At 37.5% G+C, this 26,170-nt stretch overlaps 2 protein-coding genes across 2 annotated transcripts; both read left to right on the forward strand.

Annotated features, from left to right (window-relative positions):
- Nucleotides 1-713: 713 nt before the first annotated feature.
- LOC140170095 (uncharacterized) lies at nt 714-11,179 on the forward strand. Its single transcript, XM_072193415.1, has 10 exons — nt 714-1,087; nt 2,046-2,443; nt 2,710-2,889; nt 3,415-3,612; nt 4,559-4,606; nt 5,054-5,110; nt 7,494-7,585; nt 7,783-7,957; nt 8,330-8,444; nt 9,179-11,179. The coding sequence occupies exons 2-10, from the start codon at nt 2,416-2,418 to the stop codon at nt 10,443-10,445; spliced, it is 2,160 nt and encodes a 719-aa protein (XP_072049516.1). The 5' UTR covers nt 714-1,087; nt 2,046-2,415; the 3' UTR covers nt 10,446-11,179.
- Nucleotides 11,180-11,840: 661 nt separating this feature from the next.
- Nucleotides 11,841-22,528, forward strand: LOC140170092 (uncharacterized). Its single transcript, XM_072193413.1, has 11 exons — nt 11,841-12,243; nt 12,993-13,370; nt 14,014-14,406; nt 14,901-15,080; nt 15,551-15,757; nt 16,344-16,391; nt 18,447-18,503; nt 19,424-19,515; nt 19,773-19,947; nt 20,252-20,366; nt 20,827-22,528. Exons 1-11 carry the CDS (start codon nt 12,183-12,185, stop codon nt 22,052-22,054), a joined length of 2,934 nt encoding a protein of 977 aa, XP_072049514.1. The 5' UTR covers nt 11,841-12,182; the 3' UTR covers nt 22,055-22,528.
- Nucleotides 22,529-26,170: the final 3,642 nt, after the last annotated feature.

Here is a 26,170-nt window from a genome sequence, read left to right on the forward strand (position 1 = left end):
CAAGTAATTAGGCCATGATTTTGATAGGGTATGCGGCACGGAGCGCCGAACTTTAGGAACTAAGTACTGATTTTCGGGCAAAATAGGGGATCGATGAACTGAAATTAGGGCCAAATTATAGGATGTGAAGCAAAAAAAAAATTGACCTTAAAGACCTACAATAGTCAGAGTTTGAGGCTCAAAGTACATATCCAAATGTGGGTCTTTAAGGAATTGCCGGAGAGCCTGAAAAAGGAACCCTGCATATACCCGTACCACTTTTCATGTGAGTGCCCCCCCCCCTGGATGCCAGCTCATGTCGTCATAATATCCGTGCAAATATGCTGCAAAAGGTGGAAATTTGTATTCATCCGAGTTGTATTCTGTAATCAATTTGGTTTTTGGAAGACAAGCCGATCAAGAGCTTGAACGAGCAGACTGGCGTTATCCTCATCCGATTATTGGCTAAATACATTTATTATGGTGTCACTCACATTAATGGCCATTATATAAAGTGCAGATTTAAGAAGAGCGAAAGAAAATGAGGAGAAAGACTTAGTAGTAGAAGTAATATTAGTTAATCCTTGATAAACGTTCGGCTGTCAATGTATATATTTTATTCACTCATATACTTCATGTTTCACGCAGCGCCAATAAAGAGCCGCCAAATGAACTTGCTACGCATTTTCGAAATTTCAAAATAAATGTCAATATTGTCCATTTTCTTTAGCGGTGTTGTCCCAGCAGTCCATATCAACCAATGTCACGGTAACAATAGCAACTCCTCAAGAAGGGTCATCCGTGACATTCTCTTGTAATTTTATCATCGGTAGCTCCGATGTACTCGCCCAAGTCAGATGGGAATTCGGTCCTAGATTAACCGATACCACGAGGATCGTCGACTGGCGTGTGATCGATCCAGATACTATCTACTATCATAACAATTACAGCGCTTCAACTCATCACGTATCATTCGAAGACGTGAGCTCTGGACAATCTACGCTTACCATAGATCCTGTAGAATCTAAGGATGAGGGAAGATACTGGTGTCAACCAATCACGTACGGAAATAATGGTCATGACTATGCAGATATCCAAGTTACACCAAGTAAGTGGTTATGAGAAATAATCAATAGTATTATAATTCCTCCCCGGAATTCCTCCTTATGAGACTTTCTTTTTCAGTCAGGTAGGTTTCATAAAGACACTGGAAGGCAGTGGCGTAGCGTGGCTCATCATGGGGGAGCATGATGGGGGGGGCACCGGGTCTGATTGGTGAGGGGCACAGGCCATTTTTTGGTGATTTTCCTGTGGGATTTTCTAAATTGACGCTACGCCACTGCAGGATGGCTATATTGAATATTCCCCAGTGTAGTAACCAAACTTCAAGCACTTTCTTAGCACTCCGCCATTCTGTTGCCGACGTGCAGCCACCGGGACTCGGCACTCATGCACTGTGACACTCGTGATTAATCATTAGAGTGTTTATCTGCTTTGCACTACTTTAAGTGTGTGCACCGCCAATGACTTTCCATTCGAGTGATTCGTTACTTAGGAGGTTGGCCACCAACTTCTTGCCTGTGTAGTTTCTGCCGCCATCCTCATTTCTTGATTCTTCTTAGTCAGTTTGTAAGTTTCTAAGTTCTGGTACCTACAAAGGTGACAACCAAACATTTGGAATTTGCATGTTTAGCAATCTTAGCACCCCTGCCACTCTGTTGCCGACGAGCATGCAGCCATCGGATTTAGATCGGTTGTTTGATGGCATATCAAACTAGTCATTTTTAAGTAAATGTTGAATAATGATGGCGCTATTTATCAAATCTTGTTTGCCTCGTTACAAGGGGTAGACATCAGAAAACAGACTGACAAATGGCAAGATATTAAAAAAACCGGTGGAGGTAAAATAAAGTTAAAGTGAAAATAGAAGGCATACAAGATACAGGAGTGAAATGCACAGAGGTGAAAATGGGCAACAAACAAGTCAGACGGAGTTATACGAATCTACAAGCCCTTTTTTCTAGCAACTTTTGCAAATATTTTTCTGTTTTTGTTACCCTTTTAAGGTTTTCCCAGTGTCCGTATATACATCCAAGAAGGCAACTCGGTAGAATGGGGTTCAAAAGTTACCCTGTACTGTAACTACACCAAACTGATCTCAGATAAACTAGCAAGATTAGCGTTTACACATGGTGACGAATTCTACACCAGTACAAATATGGCATATTTCTTTTTTTATGCCGATTATTTCACCCCGGGTGCACCCAACCTTACATACAATGATCCAATTGGGCCACCTAATTATGTCATGCGCATTGATGGAATTGACAGTGAGCAAGATGGGGGATGGAGTTCGCTGACCATATTTTCTGCATCTGAAGTAGATAACAGAAGATACTGGTGTACCGTATCGTTTGTAGAGCACGGGCAACTCTCATGGAATCGGTTGATCTTACAGTTGTCGGTAAGTTCGAACGAAATTGATCCTTTTGTTGTGATATATATTACGCACCATTGCTTTGATAAATAAATAGTTTGAGGAGAACATTACTGAATTTGAGAATTTGATGCAAGTTAGCACAATATCAATGGCACTGACAAAAACTTAAGTAGTATAGATACATTGGCAAAATTCTGCTATTACCATGATTAGCCTACCGACAAATACCACTCTTTTATATCAAAAGCTCATCCAATTAAACTTATCATCATTAAATTATTATTTTGCAGATGCATCAAATGTGCGTGTTAGAGTGTCAGTTGATGAGGGAAAAACGCAAGTGCTTCTAGGTTCACCAATCAAGTTAATGTGTAATTACATACATGACCCAGCTTATAGAATTGAGAGCATAGCATGGGCACTGAAGGAATCGGACGATGACTACACACCCATCGCAAGCTATATTTCAGGTTTGAAAAGTAGAATATAACTGGCTATGACTTTTGGGATCTCCGCCTGGTCCGCTTAGTTTTTGGGCCACCACGAGCCCGTCACAGCGTACAATAGGCCATTTGAGTTCAATTCGCCTGAACCATTTCAAAATGCCTGACCGCTCGGCCCCTGATACTTTGTACGCTTGTCTTACGTAGAAATTGTATGATTAGTTGATTTAGATTGTACATTAATTTGGTCTCCGTTTTCGGCGCCAAAACTGAGGAATACTTAAACTGAAGACGCTACCAAAAAGTACCAACTACGTCATCATATCTTTGGTCTGAAGTGTCGTTTGTGAGTGCGTTAATCTGTTGAGACAAAGCTGCGTTTTTGGTTCATCGCTGTGAAGTTTGCTTCTGCGTGCGCTACAATTTTCCGCTCAATTTTTTTTTGCGCCGCGTTTGTCGTACCAGCAAAAGGCATGCACGACGTCGGACTATTTGCTGGCCCTTACATTATTGAACAACTATTTTTACCGGATTTTTTTTTTTTTTTTGCAGGATTGACGATGATTCGGTATACCCAACCCAATTACCAACCGCCTAATTATACTATGACAGTAAATGAATCCAGACAAGGATTCAGCGAGCTAATGATCCAAGCCGTAGATTGGGTGGATAACCGAGGTTTTTGGTGTATTGTTGCATTAGAACTCGGCCAAGGTCATGACAGAAATTATGTTGGCATTTCAGTGACAGGTATAGTTTATTCTACACTAAAAATATGAATATACGTCATAAATTTCGAATATCGGCTTTCGGGTGCATGGAAACGCCGAACGATCACGGGCAGAAATTATAGTACCTTAAGGTTAGTACCGTAACTATTTTAAACTGTTGTGATTTGTTAGATCATAGCATCTTGCGAATGGTAGTGAGCTTTGGCAAAAATTGCATTGATCATTTCATAGCGATTGTGTAGAAGAATTCAAATATCACAGATATACTTTTGTAGGTCCTGTGGTTCTTGAGTTATCTTGTAAAGAGGGCTGAAACAAAAACACTTTTGTAAAACGTACATATCTCATTACCGACAATAAATCAAGTAAGTTTTCAAAGTATATGATTTGTAGAATGAACTTTTGCAACACAACAAAGTGTTATTTTACAATAATATATTGATTTTGATATGAAAATCAATTTTTGTTGGTTGCTTCGACCAACAATACCTAGTCTACGATCTATGGTGCATTTCCATTTCTAGATAGAATATCGTCATTAACGTCAATACTTGAAACTTTGTCAAACGCCCGTCTTTGCCGTTGGAGCTCGACATTTGGAAACATTAAGACGTAAATTTACTTGTTCCATCCAACGTTTATACACATGTATAGGGCTTATGTTTTTTTTCAGTGATCAGCGACTCTCTGTACAGCACATGATTCAGATGCGCTGTAAATATTTTATGATGATCCACCATTGCATACTATATGTACATCAGCAAGACGAAATATGACAAGGCACGATGCGATAGATAAAAACAGAAAGCGCTACACTATCACAACGTTTATGCGTTTAAAAGTAGAAAAGACGCTGCTTAATCTTTAAATTCTCAACATTTTGATCAAGGCCATAAATATACGAAAACAACAACATGGTAATAAATATATCCGTACTGATCGGGTGTAATGTTAATTCCTTCTAGATACGTTACCTACGCATCCATCTGATATTACAACCAATGTCGCAACTAGTAAGTATTAAAGTAACATTGGGAGACATTATGTACGTACATAATGACCGGGACACATAATGTTTGCCAATAATGCTCCACGAATTGATAATAACGCATGACTTTTCATAAAGTAGATCAAATCATTTCTTCTTATGATATCTATTACTGAAAGTGTGATTTCCGAATTCGGAAGCGTTTCTTTTAGAAGGCATTTCTTGTCCTCGAGGACGCATAAACTATATTTATGTATCCTTTAGTACGAAAAAGCAGTTTCACACTAATTCCTTTCAGAGGTATTATAAACACGCAACTAAAATGGCAAACGTAGAGAAAAGTATGGTATCGGAGAGAAAAGTTTGTCATTAAAGCAAGTAGTTTACAACAAATTATCGATTTTTTTACATTGAATTCCCAGCATTCAAACGTTAAACCAAAAAAATGTTACTTTTTGTCTGTTCTTGTCAGGTTTGACATCACGTCAATTGGAAATGACGACAGGGCGGCTTACTTCGAAACTTGGTGGTCTGTAAATCATATACAATATTTTGATTGAGTTTTATGTTATCGTGATTTCTGGATTATTATATCGTCTTTAGGGAGGAAAAGCCCATGTACTTGTAGCCCTTGAACATGTTTCAAACAATACTGCCAAGAGGTTTACATAGGAACAGTGGCGTAACTAGGGTTGGTAGCGAACGAAATTGGCGCTGGCGCCCCATACCCCCACCCAAGAATATCTTAGACACTGGCAGTGGCGTAGCTGAGGGACTAAGGATACATAATGCTCCCCCATCCTTGAAACAATTGCGCGCGGAGCGCTCGAAAATTTGGTCAAATAAGGCCTATACACTAAATAATTTTGGTTACTAGAAGTTGAATTTCCGTCTTGAAATGTTCTTCCAATTGATCTTGTGCTCAAATGCGCGCGAAGCGCGCGAAAATTTTGACTTTCATCGCTTCGAGGGGCGCAGATTCAATGCTGAATTGGTCAATTTGGCGCCCCTAAAGGGTGGCGCCAGGGCATGTTGCCCGCCTCTGCCCCCCCCGTAGTTACGCCACTGCATAGGAAGTTTGGTTTAAAACATGTTCAGGGCCAATGACACATTGGAGTTTTTCCTCCCAACGACGACGTTGCAAGATCAAAAATGTGTCTGGTCAACTTTTATGATAAGTTCTTCAATAAACAGCCAGTGAACGGCTCTTTTCAGAGCCACAGTTTTTAAAACAGTATTCAGAGATGATCTCCATTACTAATTATACTCTATTAATACCTATATTAGGGATGACCATCATAATTTCATGTTGCCCCTTTTGCTACAAAAGATTGTTTTCTTTAAAGAACTCATCAACAGAAGTATTTTGGTGGTTAAATGGTCAAAATCGGTCAAAAACTTTTCGAATTATGAATTTTCAAAGTTTCCCATTCTGACCGGTCATTGAACGAAATAAATTGACAAAGTCTAAATATAGCAATGTGAGCAAAATTGGTATAAGCATATGTTTACCTTTTTATATTTCTTTATTTTAATATATATGCAAACATGAAACAAGCATATTGTGAAAGTATCAAAGGGTTTCTTATGAAATGGCACTTTACTAGTCAATAGCATTAAGTATTTCTTCAAACCGAGGCACTGAAATCATGCTTTTAGAAAACATTTGCCAAAAATCATCCATAATGGCCAAAGTGGCACAAAATCAAAAGTCCAGGTGAACTTTTTTTCCACAACAATATACACTACACATAAGAAAAATACTAATGTACTACAAGGGATTTTCAACATAGGAATCCAAACAATCAAGTACCAACATGCACAGCTTTGTCCTGATATCACTTCTGGGGTTTTAACAAAATGTTTAACCTCTATTGTGATTGGCAGCAGCATAAGGTATCTCTTTGATAGCTGATAATGCCCAGCCATTCAGCAAGTGGCTAATAACTGACCTTGATAGGCTTGAATGAATACTGTCATGTGCTACAAAACCATCACACTCCAGGGACTGGTCACTCCATATGCTACGTGAGCACAGTACTTTAACAATGGAGTGAAAGACTCATTATTGATTAGGCGCGTATTTTAAAAGTACAGCTCCTGTGCGTGTAGGCTATAGCAGCAAGTCAGTGTAGATGGTATAAATATAAGAAAATGTTTAGGGTTGAGATCAGGTGAATAATACAACCAATGAGCATGAAACTTCACATTTATGTTCAGAAAGGTGTCTATTTAACATGATTCGAAAGGTGTTTGGAAATTCCAAAGGGAAGCTGGTGATTTAATTTTTAACTCGAGATCTACTTGTCCGTTTTTTTTTCCTTTTTACAGAGGGTATGATAGAGGTAATAACAACAACTCTGCCAAATTACAGCTCAGTAGGTCAAGGTGTTCACCTGATCTTATTCATCTGAATATTTTGTGCCATTCTGAGCAGTGCTGCACTGGGCCACTGGCAATTAAGCGCACTGTGGCGATGGACCAATTTTGACTCACACTTACAGAAAAACCAAATAAGTTATGATGCTGTAATTTGCAGGATAGTTACAAAACATAATTGGCATTAACATCTCCAATTTTTACAGAAAAATTATGAAAAATAAAAGTATGAGCTCAATTTAGAAATGTCTGTGCAAGCAGTGCACAGTTGAGCTCCCTGCATGTCTATGGGAGTGTTCTAATCAAGTTGATGGTTCATTGGTCATCCCTACCTATATGTCCCTTGTTTCTTTATAAATAGTAAACATACCATTACATAAGCTAGAACCATTTCAACCAAAAAAATATGGGAAATACCTTCCGGTATATTTTAAATGTATTCAATTATCTTTTATTTAGAAGACGCAACATGATTCATGTTAACCTCAAAAGTACACTTGTATATAATGGAGTCTACTTCCCTGTTTTGCCAGGTTTTCTTACAGCTGTACGCGTTGACACAAATGACATAGAAATCAACTGGGAACCATTCCGATCAATTAATGATAATATATCTCAATATCGTGTAAGTAATTAAACATTGTCAATATTTGGGAAGAGAATAGGCGTAGAGGAGTTGTAAGCAAAATCATATATATAAAATACGACAAAAGAATCGTTAATTGAAAGACATTAACACTATATACACATGAAAGAACTCTATATGAGCTGGGTATAATTATGAGTTTGTTCGAATTATCATGATTATTGTGAATTTTGTAGGTGTTTTACCAAGCTGGAGCTAGCAACATTGAAAGTTCTGTAACTGTGGATGGATACCAAAACGGTATTGTTATTACGAATCTCCTCCCTGGCACTTCGTACAGAATAAGGGTTGAAGCTTACACCCAGGAAGGGCTGTTAATTAATGTAGGCATCATCGACGTCACTACGTCAGGTATGTTAACAAAACATTATCCCCGGCAATAAAATGTGGATTTGACGTTGAATCAAATTTTTAAATCCGAAAGATATTTCTTCAGCTCTCAATTCAACGATGATTTATCAACACTGTACCCATTAGGTAATTAAAATAAGGGCCACTTATAATAAGTGGTTTTGTTGAAATAGACCACTCTCGTCAAATGGGTGGGGTATTCGAATGATGTTTTGCATGCTTATGTAATAATAAACTACAATAAATTAGCGCGATCAGTGTGGCGTATGCCCGTTTAGATTTTTGAAAGAGGAACATACTTCTTTATGGCCTTAAAATAATTATTAAAAGTTTTCATAATGTTTTACTAAATATCTTACTTTTCTCCTGTAGATGTTCCTGTTGAAACCACTTCCACCAACCTGTTTCTAATTGTTGGAATACCCGCTGTTGTTCTGCTGACAGCTGTTGTGATTGCCCTATTGATATATGTTATTTACAAACGAAGGTGAATTTAAGAAATAAAAAGAATAACCTGTTCTTGATAGTCAATATATTCTAAGCACGGTGGCCTAGCGGAACGGGCACTGACTCATAATCGGAAGGTTGCGGGTTCGAGCCCCGGCGACGCCATCGTGTTGTGCCCTTGAGTAAGGCACTTTATCTCGATTACTCCTCTCCACCCGGTGTTTAAATGTGTACCGGCATTCTTAAATGCTGAGAAGGTAACATACTCGCTGTAGAGGAGGTGTAGCGATCCCACTATAGCAACACTACATGGAGTCTGGCCCAATCGCCAATGAAAGAGAGATGGGCACTCCGATCACTGTTTATACAGGATCGTCTCCTTTACCTTTACCTTGTACACTCGTCGATATTTCTCTTCTTCGTTTTCTTCTATTATTCTTGTTCCCTTTCCACTTCGTCTTCTTTGAATTGTTTGTGTTATTTTTTTCTTGTTGTTTTCTCCTACTTTTTAAAGTTCTTTTTCTAGCAGCTCTTCTTCTATCCCGTCTACTACTACTTCTCCTTCTTCTCTTTCTTCCCATGCTGGTATTTTGTTTTCCTACTGCTACTAATTTTACTCCTTTTAAATCTTTCTTCTCTAAGATGTTTTTCGTCCTCTTAAAACTCTGATATACTCATGCTTCCAAAATTATTCCAATTTCTTGAACTATTTACCTCAACTTCGCCAGAGTCAGGATGTAACGAAATATCTCATATTTGTGCCTCGTATTTCAGATATCCATCGGCACCTAAGAAGAGAACCAACAATACTGAATACGAAATACCTTTCGATGAGGGGGAATACCAAGACCTACAATTAGTAACTGAGAGTAAAGACAGGCCACATGTCTATGAAAGACAGCTGTTGTCTCTACCTCCATTACCGTCAGATGTGAATTCTAAGGAAAATGACAACAATGGCAGTAAAAGTGTGACGTCAAAAGAATATATAGAAATTTACCCTCCTGACCATAATAAATTCATAAAGTCCAGCTATGGTAGTTCTTCTAATAGGCAGTACCAAGAACTGGATCGAACAACGATGGACATTCACAGTACACGAGGATACACTGATTCAAAGTACCAGGAACTTTCTAAATCAGAGCTAGCAATGACCAATGTTGAGCGCACTTTAGACAAACAGTACCAAGAACTAGATCGAACCACGATGGACATTCAGCACAGTACGTCAGAATACCTGATTCCAGAGCCCGGTTCAAAGTACCAAGAACTTTTTAAAGCTACACTTTTGACCGATCTTAATCGCACATTAGATGAACAGTATCCGGAACTGGATCAAAAAAGAATGCAGCAATCAAATGTAGTTACAGAACATTCTAAGCCAGGAACCAATGGAGCGAAGATTTCCAGCCCACACCATCTGTCAGAAAAGCAATACCACACACTTGATCCATGTACGATGCATAAGAAGAGCGTAACAGACATTGAATCTCAAAGGGTTCTAAAGACTCCAAAGTATTCCACTGCTATTGCCGATGAAATGTCTAATAATACCTCGCTTCCATTACCAAGTGAAGAATACCAAGAGCTTGATCAGCACAATATGGATAAATCAAAAACCAAGACGTACATGGATCTGTCCAAGCCTAACGGGAAGAAACACGAGGCCTCTAATCAACATCGCACATCAAGTGAAGAATATCAAGAACTTGATAAAAATACAATGGACAAACCGAGTTCATCGGAATATGTAAGCCTAATCCCTGAAACTATACCAGAGTACTTGGAACTCACTAATCCCGATGCCACTGAACTGTATAATGAGAATCCTCCATCAATAGAAGAACGTCAACAACTCGATCCGAATGCAATGGACAAACAGAGTTTAACTGAATATGTAGTCTCTGAAACCATGCCAGAATATTTGGAACTTATCAACCCTAATGACACAGAATATGTCATTTCTAATGTCGTTACAGAGAAAACACCAGATCTTTCCACCACTGACACGTCAGTTAGCTATGCCAAACATGCTTCATAAATCTAAATATGAATATCAAGAGTTCAATCATAGGACAATGCATGAGCTAAAAATCTGATTTGATCAATAAACTTCAAAGATCAAGATAAATAAATTTCTAGGCTTTATCAAAATATAACAATAAAGGCATGAAACAAAGCAACATTTTTGTTAATTAAGCATGCTCTTTTAATATTGTATTATACTATGATCAGTTCGTAATAGGCGAGTATTATTCGGTTTTTGTTATTGCGCGCGTCAATTAAGTCCAAACTTACGCCTGCGTAAATTCACAAAAGCAAGCATCAGTCAAGTAATACGCAAATCGCGGTCCGCGTAGATGGTGCGCCAAGCTGTTTGTACGCAATTCTATAGCAATCTACGATGTTATGAGTCCCGCCGATTAAAGGGGCATTTCGTGATCCACAGCCTCATCCCCCCACTTTTCTCAAAAAAAGGTGAGATTTTATATCACTGGAAACCTCTGGCTACATAATGTTTATGTACAAAATATTTCTTGCAGATTAATTCGTTTTGCAAAGATATCGTGAAATTTGAATTTCGTTCTGGTGCACCAGAACGAAATTACAACGCATTGTCTATGGAGCAGTGTAATACACATAATCATGCATAACTCGCAAACGCAAAATCGGAATCAACTGAAATTTTGGGAATAGGCTTTTTCCGTGGATATGTACTGAAAAATGTCATAAAAAGAGGATGCTAGGATCACGAAATCCTCCTTTAAGAGCTAATCAGAGTATAAATAAATACTAATCAACAATATATGACTTGTAAGTTTGGTTCCTTATCATGTTTGGTAATACAATTTTGAAGATCATTTTGATGTCATCTGAGGTCAAAAATCTCAATAGCTGTTGTTGAATAATTATTAATCACCATTACTACCATTAGGTGTCATTTTTAACAAGAACACTTCAAAATGTCTGGATTAATGATGATCGATTTTCATGAAACTTAATAAGATAGTTACCATTAAAAGGCAACATTTTATCGAGCTAATTTTCAAGTCAGGGGTTCATCTGAGGTTGGATAACTGAAGATTTGATTTTCATGACACTTGGTAGAAATAATCAAGCATTGTAAAAACAAATTTTACAAGGTCATTTCAAGGTGTAAGGGTTGGATTTTGATGAAACTTAGTGAACAGGTCATTTGCAATGTCATCTGAATTAGCCCTATCTGAGCTATGTCAAAACAACTAAAGAGTAATTACTAGTCATACACTCTGATGGAAACAAGAATTTTAAATAACAGTAACTTTTTAAAGACTGCAATAAATATTCGTTGTGTAATTACTAGAATGGAATAAACCAAAAAAGATCAAACGAAGTCACATCTGGACATTGATTCACATTGCATTGACGGATGTCGTGCAATTCCGTTTTAGTGCAATTGGCTAGTGTACTTTTTGCTCATATATTAATGCTATATGAGCCATGAACTTGATGGGACCTTGGGATGTATTTTCAGGAAACATAACTTTGTACCTAAACGAGCGAAACGGCCCGGCAGTAAATGCAATTACTTAACATTTCTTGCACCAATGGATTTGTTAATTTTTGTACACTGCGATCGAAAACAAAGATGTACGTAACTACGTATCAGTCTATCTCGGTTTGCTGTGTAATAATGCTTTGTAAAAATACACGGGCAATAAGGAAACAGGATTGAACCACAGTGTAAAAACTATTGACGTTTCCATAAAGGATACCTGAGCATTTTATAGGGGAAACAATGCTAATGCCACCAAAATCTGTAATTTTCGCTAAGCTGTTTACAGTTTTATTCTCTCAAGGTAAGTTTATCGTAGAGGTGTGACTATTGTATGTAAATTTGGGGAGATGAGGAAAGAGAAAGAAGTGTTGAGAGTCCACATTAATATTGTATCATTTTAGGGGCTATTATTTTCTTCCGCATGGGGAGGCCGAGGGCCCAAATATACCATGGGGGTCATACATTTTTGGAAAGAAAAATAGGGGTTAATATTTTTTTTTTTTGTTTAGGGGGTAAAGTGTATCGGTGGTACGGGTCATGAAAGTTTTGTTGCCGAAATGGGGGGTGGTGGAGTCGCAAGTTTATTGACGCCGACTTTTTGTAAATTTGGGACCCCTCCCTCCGAAGAAAATGATAGCCTCCTTACCATACGTTGCAAAGTTCGACATTTCAACACCCGTAAGCATTGCAAATCAAGTCGTCATAATTGCCATGGAATAGTACTGCGGAACGAAACGGAAATTCTGTATTCATCTGGGGTAATAATGAGACAGAGTATTCATATGTATTCTGTATATTTCATTTTCAAGACAAACAGCTCCAGAGATTGTACGAGTAATCTGGCGTTATCCTCGCCGGAACTGGCTGCGAATGTATTTGTCATATAGCGTTACTCAAATCAACGGCCATTAAAATGTTCGGCTGTCAACATCAATATACATTTTATTCAATACACCAAAATTCTACTTCATTTTTAATCGCAGCGCCAAGTGAACTTCCTACGCATTTCCGAAACGTCAAACTAATTGCCATTATTTTCTATTTCTATAGCGGTGTGGTCCCAGTATATACCAACCAATGTCACTGTAACCACAGCTTCTCCTCAAGAAGGGTCATCTGTGACATTCTCTTGCAGCTTTATCATCGGCAACTCCGATGTCCTCGCCTCAGTCGTATGGAAATTCGGTCATAGAAGAACCCATGCCACGTGGATTGTTGATTGGCGTGTGAAGCCCGATCCAGATACCATCTACTATCATAACAATTACAGCGCTCCAACATACGATGTATCGTTCGAAGACGTCAGCTCTGGACTATCTAGGCTTACCATAGATCCTGTGGAATCTAAGGATGAAGGGAGATACTGGTGTGAACCAATCACGTACGGAAAGAATGGTCATGAATATGCAGATATAGAAGTTACACCAAGTAAGTTTTTAACGTTATAAAAGTGCTTTTGTGTTTGTTAAATGTTACCAACTGTCAAGGCTTGACAACCAATTCGCTTGATCGAGGTTGTTCCATCTATTCCACTTACCCATTTCTCACGCTGTCAAATGAGAACACCTTCGCGAAATCCCCATTGGTTTGTACAGGCGCTTTCGGTTCCAGCTAATTGTCTCTGCATAGAAAATACCAATTTGCTTTTCCTTTTGTTATATTGGCAGTTTATTCCCGTGATAATAACTATATAGAACTTTTTGAATTGTTTCACATAGAGGTATATATTTTAAGACATGCTTTGTGATTTACCACATTGAGTGCAACGGTAAGTGTTCCTTCTGTGTCAGAGGGCATGAGATGGAACAGCCAAATATTGGCAAAACCAATGCGATGAAGCGATCTATCGCAATTGACGTCATGCCGACCGACAGAGTTGCCCCCAGGCGATAGTCAATTTCTGGAAAGCTGGACGGAACAAGTTCATCTGCTGCAGCTGGGTCATATATTGCCACGGGAACAGAGAAATAATTCCTTTAGGAATAAAGAATTCCTGAAAACTTAGAGGTAGACGTAATGTAACACACTGTTTTCTGTTGTTTTTTAATTCCTGTCTTGTTATCCTTTGAAGGTGTTCCCAGCGTCCACGTTTATATCCAAGAAGGCAACTCGATAGAATATGATTCCAAAGTTACCCTGTACTGTAACTACACCAAACTGACATCAGACGCAGTGGCAACATTAGCGTTTACACATGGTGACAAATTCTCCAACAGTACCACTATGGCGAGTTTCTTTATTTATGCTGATCAATACAGCAGAAAGAACCCTACATACTATACTCCTATTGGTCCACCTCATTATGTCATGCGCATTGATGGAATTGATAGCGAGCAAGATGGGGGATGGAGTTCATTGACCATATTTTCTGCGTCTGGAGTAGATAACAGAAGATATTGGTGTACCGTAGCATTTGTTGAGCACGGGGCCATTCTCATGGAATCTGTTGATCTTACAGTTGGCGGTAAGTTTGTGCAACATTGATTTCGAAGTTGTATGATCCTTTTTAATGAAGTGTCTGTGTCTGTTTCGACTGAAGTATAGCACCATTGTTATAGATGAATATTTTAAGGAGAATTGAATTTGATGTTTGATGGTACGAAATCAATTATATACAGTTAGCGGCAAAAACCCAACTTCAGCAGTTGGCCACATTGCAGAAATGTTGTCATTTTATACCCAAACGTGGCATACAGAAATATCAAACCACTCTTATATAGATCAAAACCGCGTCAAAAATGACGGCATTTTAATATTTACTTATTTCACAATGCAAGCATTGTTACTATATTTCTCATTTCGCATTTGCCAAAAGTGCCGATATTTCGGCAGAAACTCTGTATATCAACAACGAGCCTTTTCCGAAGTAACATAATAGAATAGAATTTCGATGTTACTTTTGTTCAACACACAGATAGCCAATAATTCAACTTTAAATTATAAATCATTATTTTGCAGAACCTTCAAATGTGCGTGTTAGTGTATCATTTGACGAGGGAAAAACGAAAGTGCTTCTAGGCTCGCCAATCAAGTTGACATGTGATTACATCCATGACGCAGCACATACAGTTGAGAGCATAGCCTGGGCACTGAAGGAATCGGAAGACGACTATACATCTATTGCAAGCTATATTTCAGGTTTGAGAAGTATAACACAGGTTGACTGGCCAGTGATGCAATGTGACGATCCCCGCCATTGTCCGCGTACAGTTGGACCCAACTAGAGCCACAACTGGCCGGTCACAGTATAGCACAATTATTATTATTAACATAATTGCCCGTTTGAGTTAAAGGTGATCGTTTACAGCATTGTCCAACCCTAACACTAACCCTAAACCTCAACCCTAACCGTTAACCCTAAACCTATCCCTAAGCCATTGCATATTTTGACACTCACTCGGGGTGTAAACTTACCACGACCGGTTCAGAAAGCCAGTCCACCCGTAACATACTAGTAATAATGATGTAAGTTGGCTCTTCGCGCGCTTCAAATTTCCGCACATTTATGGTGGCTTCGTTCTCCTTCTCGAATGTGGTCATCGCGTATGACGCAACACCAAAACGCATGCACGACGTTGGAATGTTAATGAACTATTTTTACTTTGCAGGATTGAAGATTCGGTATACACAAGCCAATTACCAACCGCCGAATTATACAATGACAGTAAATGAATCAGCGTCCGGATCCATGCAAGGATTCAGTGAGCTAATGATACAAGCCGTAGATTGGGTGGATAGCCGAGGTTTCTGGTGTGTTGTGACATTAGAACTCGGACAAGGCCAAGACAGAGATGTTGGTGTTATTTTAGTGACAGGTAGGCTTATATTGCAGACAAACAATATCAAACCCATATTTAATTTCTTACATTATGTATTGCACACATATAAAAATCAGACATACAATTGGCATCTATCGCAGATTGGTCTTCTTGTCGTAAACCCTCGAAAGTATACCGATATTCCTAATTATCGGCATCCCGGTGTACAACCAGGAACACCATTTTTTTTATATCAATGTTGCATATCAATAATTTATAGACGCCTAGAACAGCGTCATTGACGTCGATTCGGCCATTGTCGCATCGTAGGACCCCTTAAGAAAAAAGACGATATTTCGTTCATTCCATCATAAATTATGACGAATTGACATCGTTGACTTTTAACAGGAATGTTTATTTGCAAAAGCAAACATTAATGTCCATAATACCGGATTTGTCTTAACTTTCAAAACGTGCTCCGGAGAAAACCAAAAAGATAAAGAGAGAGAAACCACTAGATTTACTGTATATGTATTCTAGACAATATAAATATCATAAATTCTCATGATTAGTGTATGGAAATCGACAAAACTAAATTAATGTGATCTGTAATGATCAGCGTCATTATTTTTATTCCTTGTAGACATGATATCTACGCAACCTTCCGGTATAACATCCAATGCCGCAAACAGTAAGTATAAAAGCAACACTCAGATATAGACGAATCTCACGAGCCAAGTCATGGTCAGGATTTGGTCGGCCATGATTGGGTCCCGCTGCACCAAACAGGTGTTGTGACTGCCCAATTGAGTGAATTAAAGCCGGCTAAAAATCGATGTTATATTGTATTGTGTTTCAAACTTTCATCATTCTTTTGTCTACGTGTAGCACGGGTGATGGAATGCAGTTTAGAATTCCCGTCCGAATCATTTCACATTTTGGGTGTATTATAGCCGACGGGGACCCAGTTATGGCTGCCAGTGAGGTGTAGGAATGCGTGAAATGAGACCCGTCTATAGTGTGTAATGTTTTCCTCCACGAATTCATCAATAAGCATCAATAGATCAGCTTGATGATACTAACTCATTCTCTTTATAAAATATGTCAAAATTTCCATCTTGAAGGACCCTTTCGTAGCCACGTCTGCTAGTGTACATGCTGCACATAGTTTACGAATTCGAACACAGAGTAAAACAAAATTCTTCTTTATAATGAGAGTTTATTACTACAGGATTGATTGTAAGCAGTAATGCGCACACTAAATGTAACAGTTAAATGTGATGCGATCAAGCAAAATCAGTCGGAACTCGGCAATAATAAATTTTCAGTTTCTTATAGGATATGTCAGGATTGGACTGAAATTCCCAACCGACGCTAAGCAAAGCCACGCAGCAATAATGTGAACAACAAAGAGACGGAATAATGTCACGCAACAAAAGGATTATAATAAATACTTCAAAAAAGTTCTCTTATACGCATGAAAAATAAATAAATATCACAATGGCAATAACGGTTAAATATATTATGACTAGTCAGATGAAACTAATTAATGAGTATACTCAATTTAATCAATCGCGATAAAAAAAATATACCAAGTGCACTTGGAAAGGATACGTTTTAAACGTCGTTACATGACTAGAGTTCCATCACAACGTTGTCAGTTATACAGTGCGTTGAATCCATTCTCAATGATGCCACACACGTAGCCACGCCTAGTTCAACCAACGGTTAATTACATGGAATGCAGAATGTCGACGAAAACAACAGTTCCCAACGTCCAAGTCCAAGAGTAGAGTATACACACCCATGTACGGCTGTATAAATACAATTAATGAATCCGTGACTAGGATTTGTTTTCAAGTTCATATGATAAACTTCACACAATATTCTATCTGGAAGACTACATATTTCCAAATGAGCCACAGAATTTACTACTGACTTCTTTCTTTGATTAATGAAAGATATGGAACTTCTTTACAACATTCACACACGGCTAGTTCCACAAGATATGTTTTAAATTCCTGAAGTTTATGTCTCTACAGCCGGATGATTTAAATTGTCAATCTCGACACAAAATTACATGATATGTTCAGCACCAATTCAAGTATGTTCAATTTGAAACTTTATACTGAATGCAAAATTTATCACACTATGAAAATCTAAATTTGATTTTCCCGCCAAAACAATAATTTAAACTATCACAAGCAAAGCTTTCTTTAAATAACTAATTCATCATTAATTCCACTTTATAATTTACAAACAATATTATTTTACTTACACGAATAATGTCTTAAACCAGCATGGTTCTCACAAAGTTTGAAAAGTTAAAGTGTCAGCTTCAACCACGACGACCATTTTAAACTTCGCCAAACCCGACTCAACACAAGGCACAAATTAGCTTCTATTGCTGATTCTAGCTTCCATAAGACCTGGTATATCTTTCTGTATGAAGCATCGCAAACTGGTAAAGCCTTTTTAGCCATACGATGTTAGTATAGAGAAATATCCATCATGCTGAATAAAACAACATTTCACTTCCTCAGTGAAATGGGCAGCAAAAGGAAATATTGCCTTTGTTTGGCTATATCTCAAAATCAATATTTCCGAGTTCCGACTGATTTTGCTTGATCGCATCACAAATGCTTGTTGACTTACTTGAAGATTAAAACTTGGAATATTGTTTTATACAATTCCCAATATTCAACATTTTAGCAGATACCAATAAACTTTTTTCTGTTATTGTCAGGTTTGACGTCACGTCAATTCGAAATGACAACAGTGCCACTTACTTCGGAACTTGATGGTCAGTAATTCATTATACAACAACAAAGACAAGACACAACATGTAAATGAGCCAAATATTTAGTATGGTGTCCCACTTACCCCACAACAAATTCACTTAGGATAAGTGGGGCAGTGGTTCTTGAAATTTATTTTTTTAAGCAAACAAAAACAAAATTAACATTTTCGGCTCATGCATACAGATCAAAATAATAAACATAATACTATCATAATATTTATTTGCTTTTGGTATAATTATGTCAGTAATGCCCAAATGCTCCGATGAATATGCATTGCTTTAAAATATGTTATTTTAGTGTAATAATATCATGAATATATATGTCCAATTTACCCCTACCCCAGCATGTGCCCCACTTACCAGACAGCTGCGTGTAAATGGGGTAAGTGGGGCAGTTCCAATTTACAGCTCTGGAATTAATAAGCCATGTAGTACTTGATCACAAACTACTTAAAAGATATCTCTTTAGCTACAGTTTATATCAAAAGGCCAGTTTTCTGCACATCAACGTACCATGTCTCTGTTAAGAGCTCATTAGCTTAGGCCTAAATAATTGTTTGATAGGCGTAACATAAAAAATAGGGTAGGTCGGTCGGCAATTTAAAAAAAAATTACACACATTTCATGCTGTAAATTGCTTCTTCTTTTTCTTTCGTTTTTTAATTTTAGGGTTTTTTTTAAATGTTTTAATTTTTAGCAAAAAAAAGAAAAAAAAAGTCCAGGGTCGGGCCTATTTTTAGGGTCGGTCGGGTTACGCCAATCAAACAATTTTGTTAAGCCTTACCCCATTTTACACCTGATAAATTGTATTTATTGGATCAGCTTGATATTTATTTGATCATCTTTTTACTATTACATAAGCTGGAACCAATTCTGACGATTTCTGATGATAATTGAATCTACTTTTCCCATTTTCCCGCAAGGTTTTCTTACAACTGTACGCGTTGAAACAAATGAAATCGAAATTAACTGGGAACCATTCCGATCAACTTATGATAATATATCTCAGTATCGGGTAAGTATTAACGTTTATCTACAATGATTGTCATTATTTGCAAAGTGAAAGGGTGCTGTTATAAATTAAGCTTGTTTAGTGGTGTTCTCTAGGATTTTTCGATCTCTTCCATGCAGAAGCACTTGTTAACAACAATATCCTTTTAAAATGCCCAAAAGAATCGTAGTAGAGACAGACAATTTAAAGACATAAACACTACACGCGAAAATAGAAGATTTCTTTAAATGAGTTTGTTCGAAATATTGTGAATATTGTAGGTGTTTTACCAAGCTGGGACTAGCAACATTGAGAGTTCTGTAACTGTGGATGGATACCAAAGCGGTATTGTTCTTATGAATCTCCTCCCTGGCACTTTATATAGAATAAGGGTCGAAGCTTACACCCAGGAAGGGCTGTTAGTTAATCTCGGCACCATCGACATCACTACGTCAGGTATGTTAAACATAATCCCCGTCAATTAAATGTGGATTTTACGTTGAAGCAAACTTTTAAATCCGATAGTTATTTCAACGTGGATTTATCAATTCTAATAAGGGCGATGAATTTTGTTGAAGTAGATCATTCTCTTCAAATGGGCGCGATATTTGAAAAATGATATTTTGCACGCTTATGTTATTACTACTATAAAATATCGTGTATGCCCCGAAGTTGAAGAAGAGTTTCATTGTTTTGAGTGTCTTCAAATGTTAAAGGTTTTCATAATTTTGTACTAAATATCCTACCTTTTCTCCTGTAGATGTTCCTGTTGAAACCACTTCCACCAACCTGTTTTTAATTGTTGGAATACCCATTGTTGTTATATTGGCAGCTGTTGTGATTGCCCTGTTGATATTTGTTATTTACAAACGAAGGTGAATTTGATGTTTGAGAAATGTTTCTCTTCTTAGTCTTCGCCCTCTTCTACTATTCTTAATTTTATTTCCTATTCTAATTCTAATCCGAATTTGTTTAATTTTCTTTTCATTCTTCCTTTGTCTTCTTCTTCGAATTATTTGTTTTTGTGTTTTCCTTTTTTCTTCTTGTTCTTCTCCTAACTTTTTACCTAGTTCTCATTTTTCTAGCACTTCTTCTTCTACTACCCCGTCTACTACTACTTCTCCTTCTTCTCATGCTGCTTTTTTGTTTTCCTACTGCTTCTAATTCTACTCCTTTTCAATTTTCTTCTCTAAGATGTGACGCCCCTCCCACCCCCTTATACTCAGTGATACTCATGCCTCCCTAATTCTCCCAATTTCTTGTACCCATTCTCCTTAACTTCGCCAGAGTCCGGATATGTAATGAAAGATCTCATATTTATGCCTTGTATTTCAGATATCCGTCGGCAGCTAAGAAGAGAGCCCACAATACGGAATACGACATACCTTATGATGAGGGGGAATACCAAGACCTACAATTAGTAACTGAGAGTAAAGACAAACCACACGTCTATGAAAGACAGCTATTGTCTCTACCTCCATTACCATCCTCTGTGAATTTTAAAGAAAATAACACTAATGGCAGTAAAAGTGTAAAAGAATATATAGAAATTTACCCTCCTGACCGTAATGACTTTAAAACGTCCAGCTCTGGTAGTTCTTCTAACAGGCAGTACCAAGAACTGGATCGAACAACGATGGACATTCAAAGCACACCGGGATACACTGAACCTGATTCAAAGTACCAAGAACTTTCTAAATCAGAGCTAGCAATGGGCAATCTTGAGCGCACTTTAGACAAACAGTACCAAGAATTGGATCGGACAACGATGGATATTCAGCAAAGTACGCCAGAATATCCGATTCCAGAGCTTGGTTCAATGTACCAAGAACTTTCTAAATCTGAACTAACATTGACCAATCTTCACCGCAATTTAGAGAAACAGTATCAAGAACTGGATCAAAAAAGAAGGCACCAATCAAATGTGGTTAAAGACCATTATAAGCCAAGAACAAGTGGAGCGAAGATTTCCAGCCCACATCATCTGTCAGAAAGGCATTACCACACACTTGATCCAAATTCGATGGATAAAAACTATACAACAGACATTGAATCTCAAGGGTTTCCAGACACTCCAAAGCTTTCCACTCATACTGCCGACGGAATGTCTTATAATACTTCGCATCCATTACCAACTGGAGAATACCAAGAGCTTGATCAGAAAACTATGGATAAATCAAAAACAAAAACGAATATGGAACTGTCCAAACCTAACGGGAAGAAACGCGAGGCCAGCAATCAACATCGCACATCAAGTGAAGAATATCAAGAACTTAATCAGAATACAATGGACAAACCAAGCTCATCGGAATATGTAAGCCTAATCCCTGAAACTAGTCCAGAGTACTTGGAACTCACCAATCCCGATGCCAATGAACTGAAGACGACTGTTAACGAGACTAACGAGGATACTTCGCCAGTAGAAGAACGTCAACAACCCGATCCGAATGCAATGGGCAGACAGAGTTTAACTGAATATGAAGTCTCTGAAACCATGCCAGAATATTTAGAACTTATCAACCCTAATGACACAGAATATGTAATTCCGAATGTTTCTAACTAGCAACATTATTTTACTGAAACCTAATTAAGCTATAGGTAAAAAGTTTCCACAACCAAAATACTAATGTTGAAAACGAAAATGCATTTCTCGTCACCTATACTACCAGAGTAGGCAGTTTTTCAGAAGCTTCACTTATGTGATTTTGGTACCTATTTTACCTTTGTCCGATTTTAGCTAGGCAATCTAAACTGTACTCACCATTTACATCCCAAGGAATATCATTATATCCGTCATGCCATTTCCAGTATACATGCAGGGGGATGACACTCTTATTCACATTTTCATTTTACAACGCAAACCTATATCGAATCCCGGTGGTTTGCGAATAATGAAATGTCCGCATTCCAGATCAATTAAACCCTGGTATGAATTATTTATTAGCTTTCGCCACGATCCGTTTTGCAATAACATAAAAGCACTTCAAATAACAGCCCGTTGAGTTCAATGAACTACGCCCTGAAACCGATAGTGCCCCGTAAAGAAGCTCTAGCTCCCATTGACCTCTATACAGGTCAGTGAGCTCTCCATACACAAATGAACAAGTACAATAGGACAAGGCCAGCACCTATGACCTGCTTAGTGACATGTTATTTTGAAGTCTTCTAAAGCTTAATATCTTGAAGATTAGTATTCGTTTGTACATATGGACTGCGCATTTATGATGCAAAATATTAGTTCATATATAAAATTACAAAATATTGGTATTATGACACACGGTATAGGTGATATAAAACGACTAATAAAATCATGTCATCATGGCATCATGTCAAAGGTTCATTATATCCCGTATGTTTGTCTAAATTAATTAATATTTTCAGAACAACTTCTACACCCATTTAATATGTACTCAGGTGGAACCCGACTTTTTTTAATTTTCACTTCTTTTTATGTAACAAATTCAGGTTTTTCCATTGCGCGCGTTGCCGGGCAATACAAATTTAATGCTAACATTGAATAAACGCGGAATTAAGAATATGCGTTTCTAGTATGTACAGCGTCTGACTCTACCTGAGGACCTAGCCTGAGTCCCATGGGCTCCAAGAATGGCTCTCCATACACAAATGAACAAATACAATGAAGGGTCGCCATTGCTCTCCATACACATATGAACAAATATAATGGAGAGTCCGACTGCCATGCAAATGAGCCAAGTGTCCTCTCAAGGTATGCTCTGTGATACATGGTATACAATCTAGACATATTATTTTAGTGTGCATGGCTAGGCACAGTAATAAATGGTATAACAAAAGATAATGTATTCTATTCAATTATTACTCTTATCCAAGGAGGATAGATAGAAAGGAGAAGAAATAGATTATGTAATGCTTTGTTCCTTTGATGCCAATTAGAAGTTGCGACAGGCTATTCATAAAAGTGGTACCATTGTTTTGAACAAAGGGGTTCCGCCATTAAATTGGTCACTGATCCGGCATCATATTAACGCTCTACACAGTAGGCGAGTATCAATAAGTGACCACAATACAGTCATGTGTAAGGGCAATCATGTGTAAAGTGGTACCATTGTTCCCACGTATCCCAAATGTGTGCTTGTGTGGGTCTGAAGTCTATGAGGAGGCTTAAGCTGTCGATGCAATCATCTTTACCACCCACCTGACTTTAGGGCGCATCATTTAAATAAATTGAATGCTCTTGCTGATCGATTACACATTAGAATGTATGAAGGCTGCCATTTCCACATATCTATATTACACTATAATGGTAATCGCTATACGTATACATGTAAGTATAGGTATAGGCCTATAAAGGTTGTTTTTAAGAAATTTCCATTTAATTTTATTTTAAGAAGGAGATTGGTATAGAAATAGTGGCGTACCCAAAGAGGGGAGGGGGTTGGGAAGGGGCAGCTTCACCCCTGTAAGAAGTCTTGGGAGGGAGGAGGGAGGAAGAGGGAGGAGGGAGGAAGAGGGAGGAGGGATATGGAGAATGAGAGAGGGCTGGAGGAGGGAGAAATAGAAAGATATAATAAAGACAAGTAGATAAATAGAAATAAGGAAAATGATGGGAATGAGAGAGGGAGGGTGAGAGGGGACAAGGAGAGCGAGGGAGTGATAAAGTGTAGGCCTATGAAAGAATAAGTACAGAGAAGGGAAAAGAAAGGAATGATGAATACATTTAATAATAATTATTAGGCCTATATAATAACTAAACACATAACAGCACTAGGCAGCCATTCGATGTTGTCAATGCCTTTATTCGTTACGTAATTAAAACGCCCATTCAGATGTATTTCACACCTGCCAAGCACAGGTCACCCAATTTCGAAAACTGGACGTTGAATGTATACTCTCATGAATATTGATTGGCAACATTTTCCAATATGTCAGCGCTCTAATCGGAAACAATAGAACAATAGACCCTGCAGAGCGTTGCTCGTATCTACTTGAATAGAATAAATTATGTTCTGTTACCAAACACACATCTGAGTTACTAAGATATTGTAAAATATATAGGCCAAAACGATATACTAAGATGGCATAAAATCACTTTGTAGGTAGAGATATTTTATAATTTGAGGTCATGAGGTGATGAACTTGTTTATGTACTTAATATATTTGCAGGAAAAAAGAAGAGGGGCATTGATGAAAATCATAATATTTCGTAACCTTAAGTAATGTTAGAAAGTTAGTTTGAACCGAAAGGGGGAATTAAAAGAACGCAAAATCAACCTTGGTTTAAGTTAAAGTCGGTTTCAGGTCTGGTGTCTTTTTTTGCGCATTGTGTGCTCTTATTCAAAATACATGGTGCCTCGTGGACAAGTTAAATTGGATATCGCAATAAAATGACTTATAAAAATTAAATTGTAGTTGCGATTCACTTCATTTTTAAACAAAACGTGATTATTGAGGGTGGCATTTATAAAAACTTTCAACAATGTGCAAGTTTAAGGTGGTTATGGAGGCATTATAAAAGTGCTCTAAGCATGTTTTAAACAGATTAATTGAGTAGAGCAAAGTACACTGATCAATATGCCTTTTGTTTGGAGTCAATCGGACATACGGTTTTCAAAATATATTAATTTATATTTTCTTTGTATCTTATTGTTTTTATCAATAATCAATAAAGTTAATGAGCTAAATTGACTGGAAAAGCTCATTTACATCTAATTTTTGCCAATATTTTGCTAAAAATCCGTGCATAAATGTTCAAGGTACTTTTATTTTGCATAATTTTGCCCTGAAACTTGGTCAAAGTGTTTCTAATATGTCCTAATGTATTATATAGTGAAGCCGCCCCGTAATTTGCATATTTGCATAATTAATTAGCATTTGTGCAAATTAGCTCATTAATTATGCAAATATGCTAATTAGAGGGCGGGTTCACTATATAATACATTAGAACATATAAGAAACACTTTGACCAAGTTTCAGGGCAAAAGTATGCAAAATTAAAGAACCCTGAACATTTATGCATTGATTTTTAGCAAAATATTGGCAAACATTGCATATTACTGAGCCTTTGCATTCCTTTTAGCTCATTAACTATATTGATTATTGACAAAAACAATAGGATACAAAGAAAATATAAATTGATGTATTATGGAAACCGTATGTCCGATTTGCTCAAACAAAAGGCATATTGATCAGTGTACTTTACCCTACTCAATTAATCTGTTTAAAATATGCTCAAAGCATTTTCTAATTTCTAGAAAATGCATCCAATACGTAATTATCGATTATTTGCCCTATTGCACTTATTTTTGACTCAACCTGTAGAATGGAATAAGGGAGAAATTAACACCAAATATGCTAGAAGCTATATGTGGATATTGAATCACGTTGCATTTACGGAAGTCGTGTTGTTCCGTTGGAGTTGGCTAGTGTACTTTCTGATGACATGAGCCGTGAACTTGAAGGGACCTTCAGATGTATTGTCAGGAAACATAAACTTGTTTGTTAGAATCAAACGATCAAATCGGTAACAAAACGCATTTGTTATAATTGTTTAGATTTTTTGAACCAATGAGTAACGTTACTTCATTTATATATGTTCAATACATCGAAAACAATACCAGTCTACAGTGGTCTGCTGTGCTTTGCGGCCTTTCAGTGTGAAACAAATTAGCAGTAAGAAAATAGATTTGAACCACGGTGTGGA

This window comes from Amphiura filiformis, chromosome 14, assembly GCF_039555335.1.
Source record: "Amphiura filiformis chromosome 14, Afil_fr2py, whole genome shotgun sequence".
NCBI classification, from domain to species: Eukaryota; Metazoa; Echinodermata; class Ophiuroidea; order Amphilepidida; family Amphiuridae; genus Amphiura; species Amphiura filiformis.